The sequence below is a fragment of the Heptranchias perlo genome, chromosome 8, assembly GCF_035084215.1.
Source record: "Heptranchias perlo isolate sHepPer1 chromosome 8, sHepPer1.hap1, whole genome shotgun sequence".
NCBI classification, from domain to species: Eukaryota; Metazoa; Chordata; class Chondrichthyes; order Hexanchiformes; family Hexanchidae; genus Heptranchias; species Heptranchias perlo.
In genome coordinates this window covers 73,681,135-73,700,307 of record NC_090332.1, presented here as the reverse complement: position 1 = coordinate 73,700,307, position 19,173 = coordinate 73,681,135, and the positions used below count along the sequence as shown (strand labels likewise).

The 19,173-nt window shown below is 43.4% G+C and overlaps 1 protein-coding gene across 4 annotated transcripts in view; it reads right to left on the bottom strand.

Moving 5' to 3' along the window:
• The window catches only part of LOC137324707 (acetyl-coenzyme A synthetase 2-like, mitochondrial), a 64,250-nt gene that overhangs the window by 23,333 nt on the left and 21,744 nt on the right, over positions 1 to 19,173 (bottom strand). For 3 of the 4 annotated variants that reach the window (XM_067989318.1, XM_067989316.1, XM_067989319.1), the window contains 5 exons: positions 18,998 to 19,150; positions 14,454 to 14,601; positions 4,990 to 5,127; positions 3,472 to 3,564; positions 1,459 to 1,571 (listed from right to left, as the gene is read on the bottom strand). In XM_067989318.1, coding sequence (XP_067845419.1) covers positions 1,459 to 1,571; positions 3,472 to 3,564; positions 4,990 to 5,127; positions 14,454 to 14,601; positions 18,998 to 19,150 — 645 coding nt within the window. The remainder of the gene's footprint in view (positions 1 to 1,458; positions 1,572 to 3,471; positions 3,565 to 4,989; positions 5,128 to 14,453; positions 14,602 to 18,997; positions 19,151 to 19,173) is intronic. The other variant, XM_067989317.1, reaches the window with a different exon arrangement.

Sequence of the window (19,173 nt, the reverse complement as noted above, 5' to 3'; positions counted from 1 at the left end):
GGAGTGGTTGAGGCGAATAGCATTGATGCATTTAAGGGGAAGCTAGATAAGTACATGAGACAGAAAGGAATGGAAGGATATGTTGATAGGGTGAATCACAGAATCATATAAGTTTACGGCATAGAAGGAGGCCCTTCGGCCCATCGTGTCCGTGCTGGCCGAAAAAGAGCCATCCAGCCTAATCCCACTTTCCAGCTCTTGGTCTGTAGCCTTGCAGGTTACGGCACTTCAAGTGCACATCCAAGTATTTTTAAATGCGATGAGGGTTTCTGCCTCTACCACCCTTTCAGGCAGTGAATTCCAGACCCCCACCACCCTCTGTATGAAAAAAATTCTCCTCAACTCCCCTCTAAACCTTCTACCAACTACTTTAAATCTATGCCCCCTGATTATTGACCTCTCTGCTAAGAGAGATGAATTAAGGTGGGAGGAGGCTCGTGTGGAGCATGAACACCGGCATAGACCTGTTGGCCCAAATGGCCTATTTCTGTGTTGTAAAATTCTATGTAATTCTATGTAATCAGAGCTTTTTTTAGGAAGAGTCTGTGTACTGATATAGAGTTATACAGTGACTGCTCCTCTGGTGCCTTAGCGAGTTTATCCGGTAAGTGTCTAAGTTATATAGGCCGAGAACTTCCCAGTGTTGAGATGGCTGATCTCAAGTGGTGGCACTACAATTGGCCTCTGTGCCTTTGGGGAACATCAGCCAGATTTGCCGCTCACGATCGTTGTCCAGTGACTCCTGCTGAAAGTGTGCACGTGTAACCGACGAGTGGTGACAGGATCGGGCATGGCTGTTGATGCCGCTCACTGTCGAGTAGCCAACTAAGGGTCAATGTCAAGGCTTCAATATGAATGATTGTTTGGGGGAGGAAGATGAGGTCAACTGGCACCCAATGAATTGTATCCTAGCAAAGATTCAATTTGCTCCCACAGTGCTGTTAAGTAGGGAACTACAGCAACTTACTAAGTTTACTTTGACAGCACGTTCCAGCCCCGAGACCTCCTAACTTGGACATATATTGCTGTTCCTTCATCGTCGCTAGAATTCTGTACCTAACATCATCATAAATTATTTCACCCCTTCCTGTTGTTCAATGAATCTGTATTCACCAGCCTGACACTGGTCATCTTTTAACATGCACGCACATGTGCGGTCCATTTTTTCGCACACCCTTCTGTGTTAGCAGCCCACTCCTTCCATGTTCACATTATCCTCCTCAATCAGAGAAGAAGATGTCTCCACTGCCACCATCAATGCCACTCTTGATTGACTACCACGGGTGCACTTTCGTGTCACAGGATGGGTTCTTGCACAGTCAACTTTCTCGCCCTCAGATGATCCAGCCAAAATTGTCAGACCGTTCTATAAGGGGAAGCTTGGTGGCAGCGTGTGTTTTATTTCCTGCGTTACACTAGAATCATTAATAAATTATTGAGCATTAACCAAAGACTTACCTTCTCGTCCATTAGAGCAGGTTGGATCCCAAAGAATGGTCTCATGGCCATAGAGGGTACAATCTTTGCTCCTTCCTTTGAAGGTCGTGGAGAGATGCAAATCCCACCTGTTTCTGTTCATAAAATGTAGAGATTGAGACTCAAACCTAAATCCTCTCATTACTCCAGATCATGGAAGCACTATAGAAGGAGGTGAGAGTATTCAATCTCCTCTACAAGAGCCTTTTGGACCAGATTTTACTATGAAATCTAATTTATTGTAGACCCTTTGATAAACAAGCTGATAAAAAATTTACGTTAAGTGTCCGTGCTATGAAGTTGTGGCAAACTATTTCCAGATTGTTCCCCTTCCATTTCTCCTGTAAATAGCTTGGATCACCCCAACCATTTGGTCGCACATCATGAATTTAGCTTTGAAATGTTTCCTGTGGCAAAGCATTAAACCTCCTCTTAGTCTTTTCTGCTCCAATGGAAGTAGTCCCGACATCTCAAGTTTCTCCTCATTACTGTAGTTTCAAATCTTTATCATCGTTCTCATTCTATGCTGAGCTCTCTGGAAATAGTGGGAGTGCTACAAGTGTCCTCAGCACCTATAGGTTAAGGAGGGGAAAGTCTCTCTAATATTTTTGCTATCCCTGCTCATGGTGCACATATGTGGACAGGAACCGGCTCAGCTGTCATGCCCCGTTGTCCTAAATCTTGCCCAACACTCACCATCAAGGTCCAGACTTAGGCAAGGTACCAGAGGGTGACTGGCACTTGTAGAAATGTATGCCTGGCAAGGGGTCAACATCTTCAAAATAGATTGGGAGGAGGGGGAATGGATGAGAATAATAAAGAACAAAAAATATATAACATTCCATTTACATTGTGATGAAACAATTAATTAAGAACCTAGGTAAGGGACCAAAGCCCGTAGTACAGCACACCATCAAAGTTGAAAAGAATAGGCGAGTGGAGAGGTAAATTAAGAATCAGCAATCAGATACCACCAAGCTAATCCTTTAAAGGCCAGTAGGAGAAAGAAAGAACTAAGGGAGATATGGAGTTCCGTAATCGTGAGGTCCTGGGAAAGGGCTAAAGTTGGATTGGGTTACTCATTTTGTAACATTAAAACTATTACAGTGAGTTATTTTTACTGAGCTACGTGATTACCATATTATTTAGGAAACCTACAGTAATCCCCTACCCTCAGATTACAAGACTAATTATAAAGTATTTTGTCAGCTTGGCTCAGTCGGTAGCTCTGATCTCTGAATCAGAGGACATGCTTCAGACAACAGTTCAGCAGCATTGCCCACAGACACAATACTTGAGCATATAATCTTGGCTGATACTCCAGTGGAGATTCGAGGATCGTCATAGTACCTAGAATTCCTTATTAAAAGGGGCCTATTGCTTGAATAAGGCAGAATTTAGACGCACGGTGGTCAGCCCCTATCAAAATGGCGCCAGCTGCATCGCCGCGTTAACAGGGCGGTAAGGCTACCGACCCCATTTTGAGGCTGTTACTGCCCCGTTGATGCCAGGCAAGGGTGGTCAAATACAATCCATTTCTTTCTTTGAGAATCTTCGACAACTATTATAGCCAAATCAGAACTGAAATCGTCTTACAACAACAACTTGCATTTATATAGTGCCTGTAACATAGTAAAACGTCCCAAGGCACTTCACAGGAGCATAATCTGACAAACATTGACCCTGAGCCAAAGAACGAGATGGTAGGACAGGTGATCAAAAGCTCGGTCAAAGAGGTAGGTTTCAAGGAGCATTTTAAAGAAGGACTGAGTTGGAGAGGCGAAGAGGTTTAGGGAGGGAACTCCAGAGCTTAGAGCCTAGGTGGCTGAAGGCATGGCTGCCAATGGTGGGGCGAAGGAAGTGTGAAATGCACAAGAGGCCAGAGTTGGAAGAATTCTTACGTCTAATTCCAGTGCTGGATGCTCTTAGTGGACAACCCTCTTAGCATATTTTGCTGAGTGTCTGAATTCCTACACATTTCCAAGCAGTCCTCACCTGTCTGCCACCAGGTATCTACGACGGTACATCGACCTTCTCCTACAACCTTCCAGTACCACTGCCAGGCCTCGTGGTTAATAGGTTCCCCCACTGCAAGGGAAAAATGAGCAGTTAAACCTTGCAGTGTAGATTAAGGGAGTAGTTTCACAAACTTGCAGTTGGGGGTTAATCCCAGTCAAGACTAATCCTAAAATCCAGGAGCCGAATGCATATTGTACCGTGGTTGGTTTAATCAGTCCTGGCTTGCTTTCTCTATTCCTCTCTTAAAATGGCTCCTTTCCTTCTCCCCGCACCCCCCATATATCCATGCTATTATACTGAATTAGGAGGAAGGAAAGGATGTTCTAGCCCATGGGTATCTCTATATTTGTTTGACCTACCAGACTGGAGTGACCTGAGAATGGTCAATCCGCTTCCTGCTCCCTGGAACTTTTTCTGAATAGTTGGTCAAGAATGTGCAACTTGCTACCACAAGTTGAGGTGAATAGCATAGATGCATTTAAGGGGAAGCTAGATAAGCACATGAGGGAGAAAGGAATATGCTGATGGAGTTAGATGAAGAAGGGTGGGAGGAGGATCAAGTGGAGCACAAACACTGGCATAGACCAATTTGGCCAAAAAACCTTTTTTTGTCCTGTAAATTCTATGTAATATGTAATTCTATGTAAGTGTGGTCTCTGGGGAGGGCAGAGTAGAAATGTCAGTCAAGACTAGGTTTGAACTTGAAACTCTGAATTACAAGCTCAGTACTCTGGAGTGGCAGCTGCCAATTTCTCTGGTCAGTTTAAGACTATTTAAAGGACAGGGAGAATGAGAGGTGACCCCATTGAAACATATAAAATTCTCAGAGGGCTTGACAGGGTAAATGCTGAGAGGTTGTTACCCCTGACTGGAGAGTCTAGAACTAGGGGTCATAGTCTGAAGATACGGGGACGGCCATTTTGGACCAAGATGAGGAAAAATTTCTTCACTCAGAGCGTTGTGAATCTTTGGAATTCCCTTCCCCTGAGGGCTGTGGATACTCAGTCGTTGAGTATATTCAAGACTGAGATCGATGGATATTTGGACACTAAGGGAGTCAAGAGATATGGGGTTAGGGTGGGAAAGTGGAGTTGAGGTTGAAGATCAATCATGATCTTATTGAATGGCAGAGCTGGCTCGAGGGGCCTTATGGCCTACTCTTGCTCCTATTTCTTATGTTCTTATGTACAGGTAAGCAATTAACTAGAGATTGTTCCCACAAAGAGGAAAAGAACTTCTCAAAGCAATTGTACAAGTACATGCTAAAATGTGACGGGGATGAAATTGGTCTTTGGTGAGACCAATTTCACCCCCAGAAAATTAAGTCATGACAGCAGATCGGAGAACCCCCGTGGAAGCTCTACTCCCTATAGTTTACCACCAACTAAAAAATGACTGACCTATTGCTTATCTCGGTCTCCTTTATTGAAGTGGGGGTGGCACGTTAGCCTCTCTCCAAAGTGAACTGCTAATCTGGAAATCGCTGAAGCTTACCAGTGCCTAGTGTTTTCAAGGACGATCGATCATACTTGGACACCCAGCTGTCTCCACTCTTCAGCAGCAGGCGAATGGCTGTTGGAGCCCCATAAAATTGATTGATTCTTAACCGCTGCACAGTCTCCCAGTATCTACCTGAATAAACAAAACACTTCAGCTTCCTAGAACTAGAAATGAAATGCATCTAAACTATTCCAATTGAATACATGAGACTTTTTGATGTCAACATATTGGAAAATTAGATGTTTCCAGATTATCTGCCATTTTCTCTAATTTACATGCATTGACTTTTATTGAAATGTCATTTTTCTTTTAGATATTTCTCAAAATTTCTGAGTTGAATTGATGGTCGGCAAATATGCTGATAGATCAGAGATGGCACTTGCCAAGTCTGCTGCTAAATTACTGACAAACCCCAAGAGGAGTTCCCCTCAGATAGTTGAACAGAGATCAATATCACATCAATTCAATCAACGCTCTACATTCCCTACTCCCATATGATTCCCCTTACAATTATCCACGCTAGTCTGTTAGTTCCTTCATTAATTATTCCCCCATTCAATCTATTTTATTATTTCAGCTCTCCTCTACCCTCCAGTCCTTGGCTTTCCTTCTGTTATGGTGATCCTTGTCTTTCTTTGAGTCGCCAAAGGTTCTCATGCTTCACCGTGTCAGTTTTCACAGTTGAGCTTCTGCTTAACAGAATTTCCTTTTCTTTTATCTCCTTTGTGTCATTTATCTTTCACTTTGTTTCCTGCTGACTTGCAACTGATAATGGCCTTTTCCTTACATTGCCTCAGTGGCCCAACCACAAAATGGCATCTGAGATATAGATGGACGTCTTGATATAAATATGTCATTGATTGCTCCACTGAATGCTGCAGCATCTGCTTCTCTCTATTCTATTTACAGCCTAATAAAAAATGAGTGAAACATTTCTAGGGATGAGGGACTTCGATTATGTGGAGAGACTAGAGGAGCTGGGTTTGTTCTCGTTAGAGCAGAGAAGATTAAGGTGAGATTTAATACAAGTGTTCAAAATTATGAAGGGTTTTGATAGGGTAAATAAGGAAAACTTTCCACTGGCGGGACAGTCGATAACCAGAGGACACAGGTTTAAGGTAATTGGCAAAAGAACCAGAGGGGGAGATGAGGACACATTTTCTTATGCAGCAAGTTGTTATGATACCATAAGACCATAAGAGATAGGAGCAGGAGTAGGCCATTCAGCCCCTCGAGCCTGCTCTGCCATTTAGTAAGATCATGGCTGATCTGATTTTTACCTCAACTCCACTTCCCCACCCTTCCCCCATATCCTTTGACACCCTTGCTGATCAAAAATTTGTCTAACTCAGCCTTGAATGTATTCAATGACTCAGCCTCCACAGCTTTTTGAGGTAAAGAATTCCAAAGATTCACGACCCTCTGGGAGAAGAAATTCCTCCTCATTTCCGTCTTAAACGGGCGACCTCTTATTCTGAGACTATGTCCCCTAGTTTTAGATTCCCCCATGAGGGATAACATCCTCTCAGCATCTACCCTATCGAATCCCCTCAGAATCTTGTATGTTTCAATAAGATCTCCTTTCATTCTTCTAAACTCCAATGAGTATAGACTCAACCTGTTCAATCTTTCCTCATAAGACAACCCTTCCATACCCGGAATCAAGCTAGTGAGCCTTCTCTGAACTGCCTCCAATGCAAGTACGTCCTTCCTTAAATAAGGGCACCAGAACTGTACGCAGTACTCCAGGTGTGGTCTCACCAGCACCCTGTACAGTTGTAGCATGACTTCCCTGCTTTTATACTCCATCCCTCTAGAAATAAAGGCCAATATTCCATTTGCCTTCCGGATTATCTGCTGTACCTGTATGTTGACTTTTTGTGTTTCATGTACGAGGACACCAGATCCCTCTATACCGCAGCATTTTGTAATATTTCTCCATTCAAATAATATTTTGCTTTTTTATTTTTCCTCTCAAAGTGGATGACTTCACATTTTCCCACATTATATTCCATCTGCCAAATTTTTGCCCATTCACTTAAGCTGTCAATATCCCTTTGCAGACACTTTGTATCCTCACGGCAACTTGCTTTTCCACCTATCTTTGTATCATCAGCAAATTTGGCCACAAGACACTCTGTTCCTTCATCCAAGTCATTGATATATATTGTAAATAGTTGAGGCCCAGCACTGATCCCTGCAGCACCCCACTAGTTACAGATTGCCATTTTGAAAATGACCCTTTTATCCCGACTCTTTGTTTTCTGTTAGTAAACCCATCCTCTATCCATGCCAGTATATTACCCCCAATACCATGAGCTCTTGTGCAGTAATCTTTTATGCGGCACCTTATCGAATGCCTTTTGGAAATCCAAATATATTGCATCCATTGGTTCCCCTTTATCCACCCTGCCCGTTACTTCCTCAAAGAACTCTAATAAATTTGTCAGACATGATTTCCCCTTCATAAAACCATGTTGACTCTCCTTGATTGTATTATGAGTCTCCGAATGTCCTGCTACTACTTCCTTAATAATGGATTCTAGTATTTTCCCAATGACAGATGGTAGGCTAACTGGTCTGTAGTTACCTGCCTACTGTCTCACTCCCTTCTTGAATAGGGGTATTACGTTTGCGGTTTTCCAATCCGCTGGGACCTTTCCAGAATCTAGTGAATTCTGGAAGATTACAACCGATGCATCCACTATCTCTGTAGCCACTTCCTTTAAGACTCTCGGATGCAAGCCATCAGGTCCAGGGGACTTGTCAGCCTTTAGACCCATTAGATTACCTAGTACTTTTTCTCTAGTGATAGTGATTGTTTTTAGTTCCTCCCTCCCCTTTGCCCCTTGATTATTTACAATTATTGGTATGTTATTAGTGTCTTCTACTGTGAAGACAGATACAAAATATCTGTTCAATTCCTCTGCCATTTCCTTGTTTTCCATTATTATTTCCCCAGTCTCATCCTCTAAGGGACCAATGTTTACTTTAGCTACCCTCTTCCTTTTTATATACTTGTCGAAGCTTTTATTGTCAGTTTTTATATTTCTTGCTAGTTTACTCTCATAATTTATTTTCTCCCTCTTTATTATTCTGTTAGTCATCCTTAGTAGTTTCAGACCCAAGATCCTCGCTCTCAAACTGGATGTGAAATTCTATCATGTTATGATCACTGCTTCCCAAGGGATCCTTTACTTTGAGATCGTTAATTAATCCTGTTTCGTTACCCATTACCAGATCCAAAATGGCCTGTTCCCTGGGTGGTTCCCTGATGTATTGGTCTAAGAAACAGTCCTTAATACATTCTATGAACTCCTCCTCAGGGCTATTTTTGCCAATTTGATTTGTCCAATCCATGTGAAAGTTAAAATCGCCCATGATTATTGCGTAACCTTTTTTACAAGCCCCCCTTATTTCCTGATTTATATTTTGCCCTACAGTGTAGCTACTGTTAGGGAGCCTATATACTACTCCCACCAGTGATTTCTTTCCCTTGCTATTTCTTACCTCCACCCAAATTGATTCGACATCTTGATCTTCTGAGCCAAGATCATTTCTCACTATTATACCAATTTCATCCTTTATTAACAGAGCTACCCCACCACCTTTACCTTTTTTCCTATCCTTCTGAAATGTTAAATAACCCTGAATAATTAGCTCCCAACCTTGGTCACCTTGCATGATCTGGAATGCACTGCCTGAAAGGGCGGTAGAAGCAGATTCAATAGTAACTTTCAAAAGGGAATTGGATATATACTTGAAAAGGAAAAATTTGCAGGGCTCTGAGGAAAGAGTAAGGGCATGGAACTAATTAGATAGCTCTTTCAAAGAGCCGGCAATAGCTCTTTCTGTGCTGTAGATTCTATGATTCTATAGTGCAGTTGTGTAGTGGTTATCTTACTGGACTAGTAACCCAGAGGCCTGGACTAATAATCCAGAGAACATGAGTTCAACTCCCCCTGTGGCAGTTTGAGCATTTGAATTCAGTTTAAAATAATTTGCAAATAAAAAGCTGGTATAGTTCCCACCACTTGTAGCGGGTACGTTGGTGCTAATGCAATTTTCCCGCTATACGCATTGGATGGTTCATCTCCTCCATCTGCAACATTTGTGACGTTCAGAAGAAAGTACTGAACTATCAGTGAAATGTCAACAGCTTCATATAAAAAAATTCATTGATCGAGATTCAGCTATTCCTTTGTAGAAGTGTGTAATGGTTTTGGATATTTTAGATTATCCCTTCGTTAGAAAGATGTAGTCAGAAAGGTGAAAAATAAATCATGATAAGTGAGGTACAGTTGTATGGTGGCAGTCATACTACAACACAGAAAAGAAAAAAGAACTCATATTTATATTGTGCTTTTCACGACTTCAGGACGTCCCAATGCACTTTTTCAAGTGTAGTCATTGTTGTAATGTAGGAAATGCAGCAGACAATTTGCACACAAGGTCTCACAAACAGCAATGAGATAATGACCAGATCATCTGTTTTTAGTGATGTTGGTTGGAACTCCCCTGCTCCTCTTCGAATTGGCGCCGTGGGATCTTTTACGTTCACCTGAGAAGGTAGACATCTCATCCGAGAAAAGGCACTTCCGGAAGTGCAGTACTCCCTCAGTACCGCACTGGGGCGTCAGCCAAGATTTTGCACTCAAGTCTCTGGAGTAGGGCTTGAACCCACAACCTTCTGACTCTGAGGCGACAGCCTCGGAAAGCAAAACCAAAAAAATTTAGATGCAAACGTGAACAGTCAAACATACCTTTAAGAAGGCCAGAATAGCAAGTGCCAGCAGCACCATTTTTATATGGGAGATCAAGGCAAATGGAAAGGGCAGATGCAGAAAATCAGGAACTTTGACATAGGACCATTTTTCGTGGGATTGACTGAAATTAGGAACTGCTGTGAGGCCCTTGCTCACTCGTGTGAGGCCTCCAGAAAGCTAGAAAAAATTTCCTCTTGCAAATGCAATGCCTCACAAATTGGGTGCTTAAGCCTACTTGAGTCAGTGAAGCACACTCCCAGAGTGTGTATGTGTACTGGTGCTGAATTGGTTCTTGTATCTATTTGTGTAAGTACATGAAGTAAAGAAGAGTTAACCCCTAATCATGTTCTCCCCTCTGTGGAAGGACGTAGACTTTGCCCTTCAGGAAACAGATAGTTAATCCTGACAATGGAAGTAGCATTAAATGTATAACTAACTTGCTGACTGGTGGATCAGAGAAGGAAATCTGCTTCCTTTTCTGTCATTTGCAGTCAGAAGGTGTGTGGGAGAGAGGAGGGGGACAGTCGACTGAATATTCTTCCATGTTTCCCTGTGGGAAAATCCTTAGACCCTGGAAGGTGTAGCTGAGATAGGGAAATCACAAGCACGAACCCATGTTTGACTGCACTATGGCTGTACCACTGCCTATGGCCGCACTGTGGAATTCTTGGTGTACACTTTGCTATCTTTTTTCATCTCTGTATATACGGGGAAGTTATGAGTTTAGATGTGAGTGGTAAAGTAACATCCAATTGGTCAGTGATTGAGAAAATGACGTCTGACTTGCAGTTTTTCTAATCGATGGAACCAGAACAATTTATATTTCTTAGACAATGGTGTATTTTGTCTGTCACTGTTGTGCATAGGATTGTTGTGTCAAGATATCATTACGATTGTAAAGCTGTATCTTAAATATAGGTTGAGTCAGAGGACAAGCTCTTAGCCTTTCATGGTTTAATTACAACCTATCTTGGTCAAAGTCGTCATTTTATGGTAAAATAAACTTGGATTATCCAATAATTTGAATTATGCAGTGTGACTAACAGTGCAAAGTGGGATTTAGTGGTACAAAATTTGGACTATCAGATCATTTTGAATTAAGCAACCTTGAATTAAGAGTAGATAAAATTGACAGCCGAGAAAGCATTTTGCTTGGATATATTTAAACTACCTATCCAATAACAAAAGTTAATATATAACTTTAACACTATAAAACATAGTAAATTGGATGGAACTTTGATCACAATGCCTTAATCTGTGGATTTAGTACAATAATTGATTTATTTAAAATTCATTCTCAGAATGTGGGTGGACATCCCTGGCAAAGCCGACATTTCTTGCCCATCCAGAATACAACTACATGGCTGGCTGGACCACTTCAGAGGGCAGTTAAGAGTCAACCGTGTTAGTGTGGGACTGGAGTCACATATAGGCCAGACCAGGTAAGGTCAATAGCCCCGACTAGGTCTGTAAAATCGTCTGCAACTGTTGCACAGTTTTGCCATCCTTAAAAGAGTAACCATGGATCAGAAGGTCCAGGAGGTCCATTCTCAGTACTTGGAGGAGGACTTGTGTGTCAATTAATGATTGACAGGACTGTCATCTGTCTATAATTCAGCTCCTGTATGACAGTCCTATCCTACAGTGGCCTTAAGAACACCATTCCCTTCATTACAATCGACTCTACCTCAACTGCTATACGTGACCATCAACCTTAATATGGTCCTTCTCAAAAGAAATCCCAGATCTCAGCTGAAATAAGTTGCAACCAGTTTATTTGCCTCTTCTGCGTAAGTACTGTTACTGTTTGTTTGCCCAGTGCTTTTCCTTGGTCCCACTGTATGGTATGTGTCTTCTGCCTAATTTAGTGCTGCTCCTAAGTGCTGTCTCAGTGGCAGGAAAAGGTGCATGCCACCAACTGTTCTCTTTACGCTGGATCACAAGATGATCCTGTAACTACTGCCAGCACCTCAGACCCTGCACTAGCTCGCTGTTTCTCCCCAGTATCTGACACTGGGTTGTATGGAACTGGATTGGATGGATGTGGCATTACCCTGAGAGGAACCCACCTCAACCATGCCTCATGCCTCCTCCTACCATTGCTGGGCATTCTTTCCGGATTACCAGAGGACTGAGTGGGAACAGCCCATTGCGTGTGAAGCCCAATAACAGGGTTCCCTCAGGCTGCTCCCGAGCCTGCCCAATCCAGAACTAAGAGCGCCTCATTATAAAGTGCAGCCTCAGGTCTCAGTAACCACCATTACAGTGCTTGGGAGAGAAACAACTGCAAATTGCACCTCTGCCCTCTGGCACTCCTCTGCAGGCACTCGTAGAACTGCCACTCCCTCCATGGTGGACTGCAGCTTTCCAAACCCCTCAAGCATTGTTGAGGTGATGTCTGAGCTGCATTTCTGCAGATTCTCATGGCATACCATGCAGGCTGCTCCCAAAAGACTGCGTGAAAGGCTCCTGGTCATTAATGAGGTCCCCTCGGTCGACAGGTCCTATAAGATAAGAACCCAGGACCCCTGCAGCAGAGGGAAGGTCTAGGCTTGGACATCCATTCAGCTGCTGGCTCCTTTGCTACCACCTAAAGGCAATTGGCGCACATACTGTTCGGTGATGTATTCGTTACCGACATTACTTCAGCTTTATCCAACTTAATCTGATACACTCAGAGGTTACTGATCTCATCATGTACAGCAGGTGTGGAAGAGTCATAGAATCATAGAAAGGTTACAGCACGGAAGGAGGCCATTCGGCTCTATGCACAAGCAATCCAGCTAGTCCCACTCCCCCGCCCTATCCCCGTAGCCCTGCACATTTTTTCGTGTCAAGTACTTATCCAGTTCCTTTTTGAAGGTCATGATTGAATCTGCCTCTACCATTCCCTCAGGCAGTGCATTCCAGATCCTAACCACTCGCTATGTGAAAAAGTTTCTCCTCATTGTCACCTTTGGTTCTTTTGCCAATCACCTTAAATCTATGTCCTCTGGTTCTTGACCCTTCCACCAATGGGAACAGTTTCTCTCTATCTACTCTGTCTAGACCCTTCATGATTTTGAATACCTCTATCAAATCTCCTCCCAACCTTCTCTGTTCCAAGGAGAACAGCCCCAGCTTCTCCAGTCTATCCACGTAACTAAAGTTCCTCATCCCTGGAATCATTCTGGTAAATCTTTTCTGCACTCTCTCTAAGGTCTTCACATTTTTCCTAAAGTGCGGTGCCCAGAACTGGGCACAATACTCCAGTTGTGGCCGAACCTGTGTTTTATAAAGGTTCATCATGACTTCCTTTCTTCGTAGCATTTCCAGTATATCAGAATCGAGCATGGACAAAAGCCTATAGACTCTTAAGATATACATACACACACACATATATATATATATGTGTGTGTGTATGTATATCTTAAAAGTCTATATATATATAGAGAGAGAGAGAGACACGCTTTGCTGCTTTAATAACAGGCCTCTAATGAGCAGGGCCTCCGGAAGATTGCCGCCATTGTTTTTTTGCAGATTCCATTGTAATCGTGCCATTCTGCTCCACTCCCCAACTTTCCCCCCACCACTGCTACCCAGCCTCTGGCTGATGTTGTTACTGACACTCCATGGAATTGGATTCTGCGCACTGTGGTCGAGAATTCCTGATCTCACCATCGTATTCATGCCATCAGGAAGCCCCCGCCCACAGAATCTGCAGCAGTGTCCAATTCCTCCGGAGCAGCATTAGCATCAGGTAGGAGGCAGGAGAAGTGGTGAAGCAGAGAGCTGAGGGCAGGAAGAGAGAGAAGGACAGTGCCGGGGTGAACTGGGAGGGGATAGGGGGCAAAAGTACCAACATAAACTGGGAGTGGATGAAGAGTGTCAGTGTGAACTGGAGAACGGGTAAGAAGAATGTCCAATGAAATGGAGATTGGGAAATGGTGTCAGTGTGAATTGGGGGAAGTGTTAAAAACTGTCCCAGCAGGAACTGGGATGGGTGGGAGATTCATAAACAATATTAAAACAATTTAACAGTCAGATGTAGTAACAGAATACCAATACATATCCACTATAGCCCCCCAACTTTTCTGCAAGAAATGAGAGAAAATCCCCGCATTTTTTGACACAATCTTCTACAATTTTCCAGTAGTTTTGATTATAAATTTCTAAATGTATCTCAGACATTGAACAGTCACTCCCTGAGAAGGCAGGACTGTGCTGTAATCAAGCAGCCATAAGTGTGTTTAACATTTTAGAGGCGGGTTTTTAGCGATAGTATTCAAGAAGCACAGGGGAGTTGATTTTAACCCTCTCTGCCCAGCTGAAACCGGAGAGCATGTAAATCGATCGGGTGACTTATCCGCCGATGTTCAGCCTAGATCCCGTCGTCTTCCATTTTAATGTGCTCTTCTGAGCAGATGGCAAAGGCACCCGCCTGAAGCTAGTGGGGGTCTTCTTTAAATATGCAGATCGGGGGCTCAGTGACGTCATCAAACCCCGACTGTGATTTTAACTCCGACCTGAGTGGTAAAGTTGCAGGAAACTAACCGAAACCAACAGTTTCTCACCAGACGTTGGCTGGCAGTTAAAATCCCAACCCCCCCCCCCCCCGCCCAGTAAAGTTCTTGACATTTTTTCCCTCCAGTATACCAACAGTTGTAGGTGTATGCAGTGCGTTTTTTGGGTGATCATCCCTGCCTTGCTCACCTGGATCCGGGTAGAGAGGAGTACTCTCAAACAGAACGGTGGTGCCACCATTGCAGAGTGGGCCATAGACCACGTAACTGTGCCCTGTAATCCAACCAATATCCGCCACGCAGCAGTGAATATCGCCTTCCTGATAATCGAAGACGTACTGAAAGATAACGTTTGTACGTTATATCTTACATGCAAGAACCTCGGACAGCAGCTTTTGTTTTGAACATTACTTAAAAATTCACTTTATAGATAACAAACAACACTATGGCCTTGAAGGTACATCCTGGGATACTGGTTTACAAACAGTTAATGCATATGTATGAAATCCCTCCCCCTACTGAATGGGTGAAAGCATCTATTAAAATAATGGAGCAAGAAATTTCATTGAAACACATTAAGCGTTTGTTTGCTAATATACCATGATATCATTTTAAGACCTCAAAGTTCCCAATAGAAATTATAATGTATTGTACAACATTCTGTTCAATTTTTTGCATTCATTCTTGGGGATGTGGGCGTCGCTGGCAAGGTCGGCACTTATTGCCCATCCCTAGCTGCCCTTGAGAAGGTGTTGGTGAGCCGCCTTCTTGAACTGCTGCAGTCCGTGTGGTAAAGGTGCTCCCACAATGCTGCTGGGTACCGGAGTTCCAGGATTTTGACCCAGTGACGATGAAGGAACAACTATACATATGTCCAGGTCAGGATGGTGTGTGTCTTGGTGGGGAACCTGGAGGTGATGGCATTCCCATGCACCTGCTGCCCTTGTCCTTCTAGGTGGTAGAGGTTGAGGGTTTGGGAGGTGCTGTCAAAGAGGCCTTGGCAAATTACACCAGTGCATCCTGTAGATAGTACACACTGCAGTCACTGTGCGCCAGTGGTGGAGGGAGTCAATGTTTAGGCTTGTGGATGAAGTGCCAATCATAAATTAGGTCTCAGGTTGAAGCAGTGATAGTAGGATCAGCAAAATTTGTTTCTTCCCTTCCACTCCTCTAGGCAGCACTGGCACCAGTGGTTGGGGGGGTTGCATGACTTCCCCCCCCACCCCACCCCCGTCCCCACCTCCCAATCATTCTGAGGCTGGCCAACGAGGCTTTGTAGGACCACCTCCATCACGCTCCCAGGAAGCTCTGTCACCCATCTTTGGCTCCAGGTCCAGCCTGCAAGTCTACACGGTTCCCGACTCAGCCTTCGGACTAGGTTAAGTCGACATTCTCCAGTTCCCAGCTTGGTCCCCTTCCTGCCAAGTTGGCCAAATTTTGAGTTCAAACTTAGCTCCGTTCATAACTGGAATATATTGGTCATAAATGGAATATACTGATCATAACTGAAATATAATAGTCTTAACTGGAATGTATTGGTCATAACTGAAATATATTAGTCTTAATTGGAATATACTGGTCATAACTGGAATATACTGGATCATAATTGGAAATACTAGTAATAACTGGAATATAATGATCATAACTAGAAAAACCATTATTAACTGGAATATACTGGTCATAACTGGAATATACTGGTCATAATTGGAATAAACAGATCATAACTGAATATACAAATCATAACTGAATATATTGGTCATAACTGGAATTTACTGGTCATAACTGGAATATACTGATCATAATAGAATTATAGAATGGTCACAGCACAGAAGGAGGCCACTCGGCCCATCGAGTCCGTGCCCTCTCTCTGCAAGAGCGATCCAGTTAGTCCCACTCTCCCGCCCTTTCCCCGTAGCCCTGCAAATTTTTTCCCTTCAAGTACTTATCCAATTCCCTTTTGAAAGCCACGATTGAATCTGCCTCCACCACCCCCTCAGGCAGTGCATTCCAGATCATAACCACTCATTGCGTAAAAAGGTTTTTCCTCGTGTCGCCTTTGGTTCTTTTGGCCATCACCTTAAATCTATGTCCTCTGGTTTTTGACCCTCCTGCCAATGGGAACAGTTTCTCTCTATCTACTCTGTCTAGACCCTTCATGATTTTGAATACCTCTTATCAACTCTCCTCTCAACCTTCTCTGTTCCCAGGAGAACAACCCCAGCTTCTCCAGTCTATCCACGTAACTAAAGTCCTTCATTCCTGGAACCATTCTAGTAAATCGCTTCTGCACCCTCTCTAAGGCCTTCACATCCTTCCTAAAGTGTGGTGCCCAGAATTGGACACAATACTCCAGTTGTGTTTTATAAAGGTTCATCATAACTTCTTTGCTTTTGTACTCCAGGCCTTTATTTATTAATCCCAGGATCCCATATGCTTTTTTAACCGCTTTCTCAACCTGTCCTGCCACCTTCAACAATTTGTGCACATATACCCCTAGATCGCTCTGTTCCTGCACCCCTTTTAGAATTGTACCCTTTAGTTTATATTGCCTCTCCTCGTTCTTCCTACCAAAATGTATCACTTCGCACTTCTCTGCGTTAAATTTCATCTGCCATGTGTCCGCCCATTCCACCAGCCTGTCTGTATCTTCTTGAAGTCTATCACTGTCCTCCTCACTATTTACTACACTTCCAACTTCTGTGTCATCTGCAAATTTTGAAATTGTGCCCTGTACACCCAAGTCCAAGTCATTAATATATATCAAGAAAAGCAGTGGTCCTAGTACCGACCCCTGGGGAACACCACTGTATACCTCCCTCCAGTCCGAAAAATAACCGTTCACCACTACTCTCTGTTTCCTCTCACTTAGCCAATTTCATATCGATGCTGCTACTGCCACTTTTATTCCATGGGCTTCAACTTTGATGACAAGCCTATTATGCAGCACTTTATCAAACGCCTTTTGGAAGTCCATTAACTGCATTGCCCTCATCAACCTTTTCTATTACCTCATCAAAAAACTCAATCAAGTTAGTTAAACACGTTTTGCCTTTAACAAATCCGTGCTGGCTTTCCTTAATTAATCCACACTTGTCCAAGTGACTGTTAATTTTGTCCCGGATTATCGTTTTTAAAAGATTCCCCACCACGAGGTGTGGAATATACTGGTCATAATTGGAATATACTGATCATAACTGGAAAAACTAGTAATAACTAGAACATACTGATCACAACTGGAAAAGCTAGTAATAAATGGAATATACGGTCATAACTGGAATATACTGGTCGTAACTGTAATTATGAGCAGAGCAAGTCCATTGTTTCGAAAGGATAACGATTGTGTTCATATGGAATTACCTTGTCCACTGTTTTGGCAAAGGCATCGCCCATTCCTTTTAAATGGGTTAATGTCTCTATCACAATAGTGGAAGATGTAATCTTATCCGAATGCAGTACATGTTTGTGAGGCCTGGTTGCCCTGGGTCTCTGCCATTTCCAGGAGTTTCTGATCTGTCTTGTAACAACAACAACTTGCATTTATATAGGGCCTTTAATGTAATGAAACGTCCAAAGGCACTTCACAGGAGCGTAATCAGACAAAAATTGACACCAAGCCACAGAAGGAGACATTAAGACGGTAGATTTTAAGGAGCATCTTAAAGGAGGAGAGAGAGGTGGAGAGGAGGAGAGGTTTTGGGAGGGAATTCCAGAGCTTAGGACCCAGGCAACTGAAGGCACAGCCGCCAAAGAGGGGGCAGAACCTCCATATGCCCTCTACAGGCATCTGTTGTTGGGGGTGTGGGGGCAGGGAACTCCTTATGCCCAGAGTTCTCACCACCCTGACACAGCTGGGACCCAGCATATCTCTGGAGGCCAGTGTGTCTCATGAGTTAAGGTGTACCAGCTGCCAGATGGGCGAAAGTGGACTCCACTGGTGAGGTCCAGGCCAGGGAAGCAGTTCAGACCCCCAAAGGGCTCCCTGGGGGACATGGCTGAGGATTAGGGAGGCGGAGAGCATTGAAAACACCCCCTCCACAAGAGGTACACAGTTCACTGAAGAAGCTTGTGACCACCTGCCCCATGATCTCCCAGTGATCCCACAAACTGCAGTGGGGAGTCAGTGTTGGAGGCCACTGGCGGGAGTGATCCCTTAATTGCTGGGATCATGTTCCCGAGGAATTTCAAGGCCCTTGTTTTCAATCCAATCCAGGTCCTTTGTATAGATAATGTTACAGCCGCAGCTGATTTGTTCCCGGAAGCAATATGATCAGAATTACTTCTGTTGACATGATCTTTCACAACAGAAAGCTCTATCCCCCGATCAGGTCATACTGCTGATGTCAAGATAAGTATCTACAGCATCTGCGTTGAAAAATAATGGATAGCAAAAACAGGCAAAACCTAAAGCGAAACTGCCAAAAAACACAGCTACTAAATACCACTACTATGAAGTGACCAACAGATAGGTATTTTTACATAGGAATAGGAGTAGGCCATTCAGCCCCTCGAGCCTCTTCAGCCATTCATCAGCCAGCCATCATGACATAAGTCTGAAATCAGCAGATATATATTTATATTTGGTAAGCGATTTAATATTACCAACTTTACACATAAATATTATCTGTAAATATTATCTATGCCAGTTGTACATTAATATTAACTCAGAGAGAGTGGAATTTATGTAATCAATATAAGGTGGTAAACACTGAGCTCACCATCCTGTTCTACTGATACCTTGTGGGTGAGAGATGCATACAGCAGATAACCGGCCTGTGTATGGACTAGGCCCTTGGGTTTTCCCGTACTTCCAGAGGTATACAGCAGGAAGAGCATGTCCTCACTGTCCATGGGCTCAGGATCACACACTGGCTGCTCCTTCTCCATCTCCTACAGAAAAAAAAGGACAAATC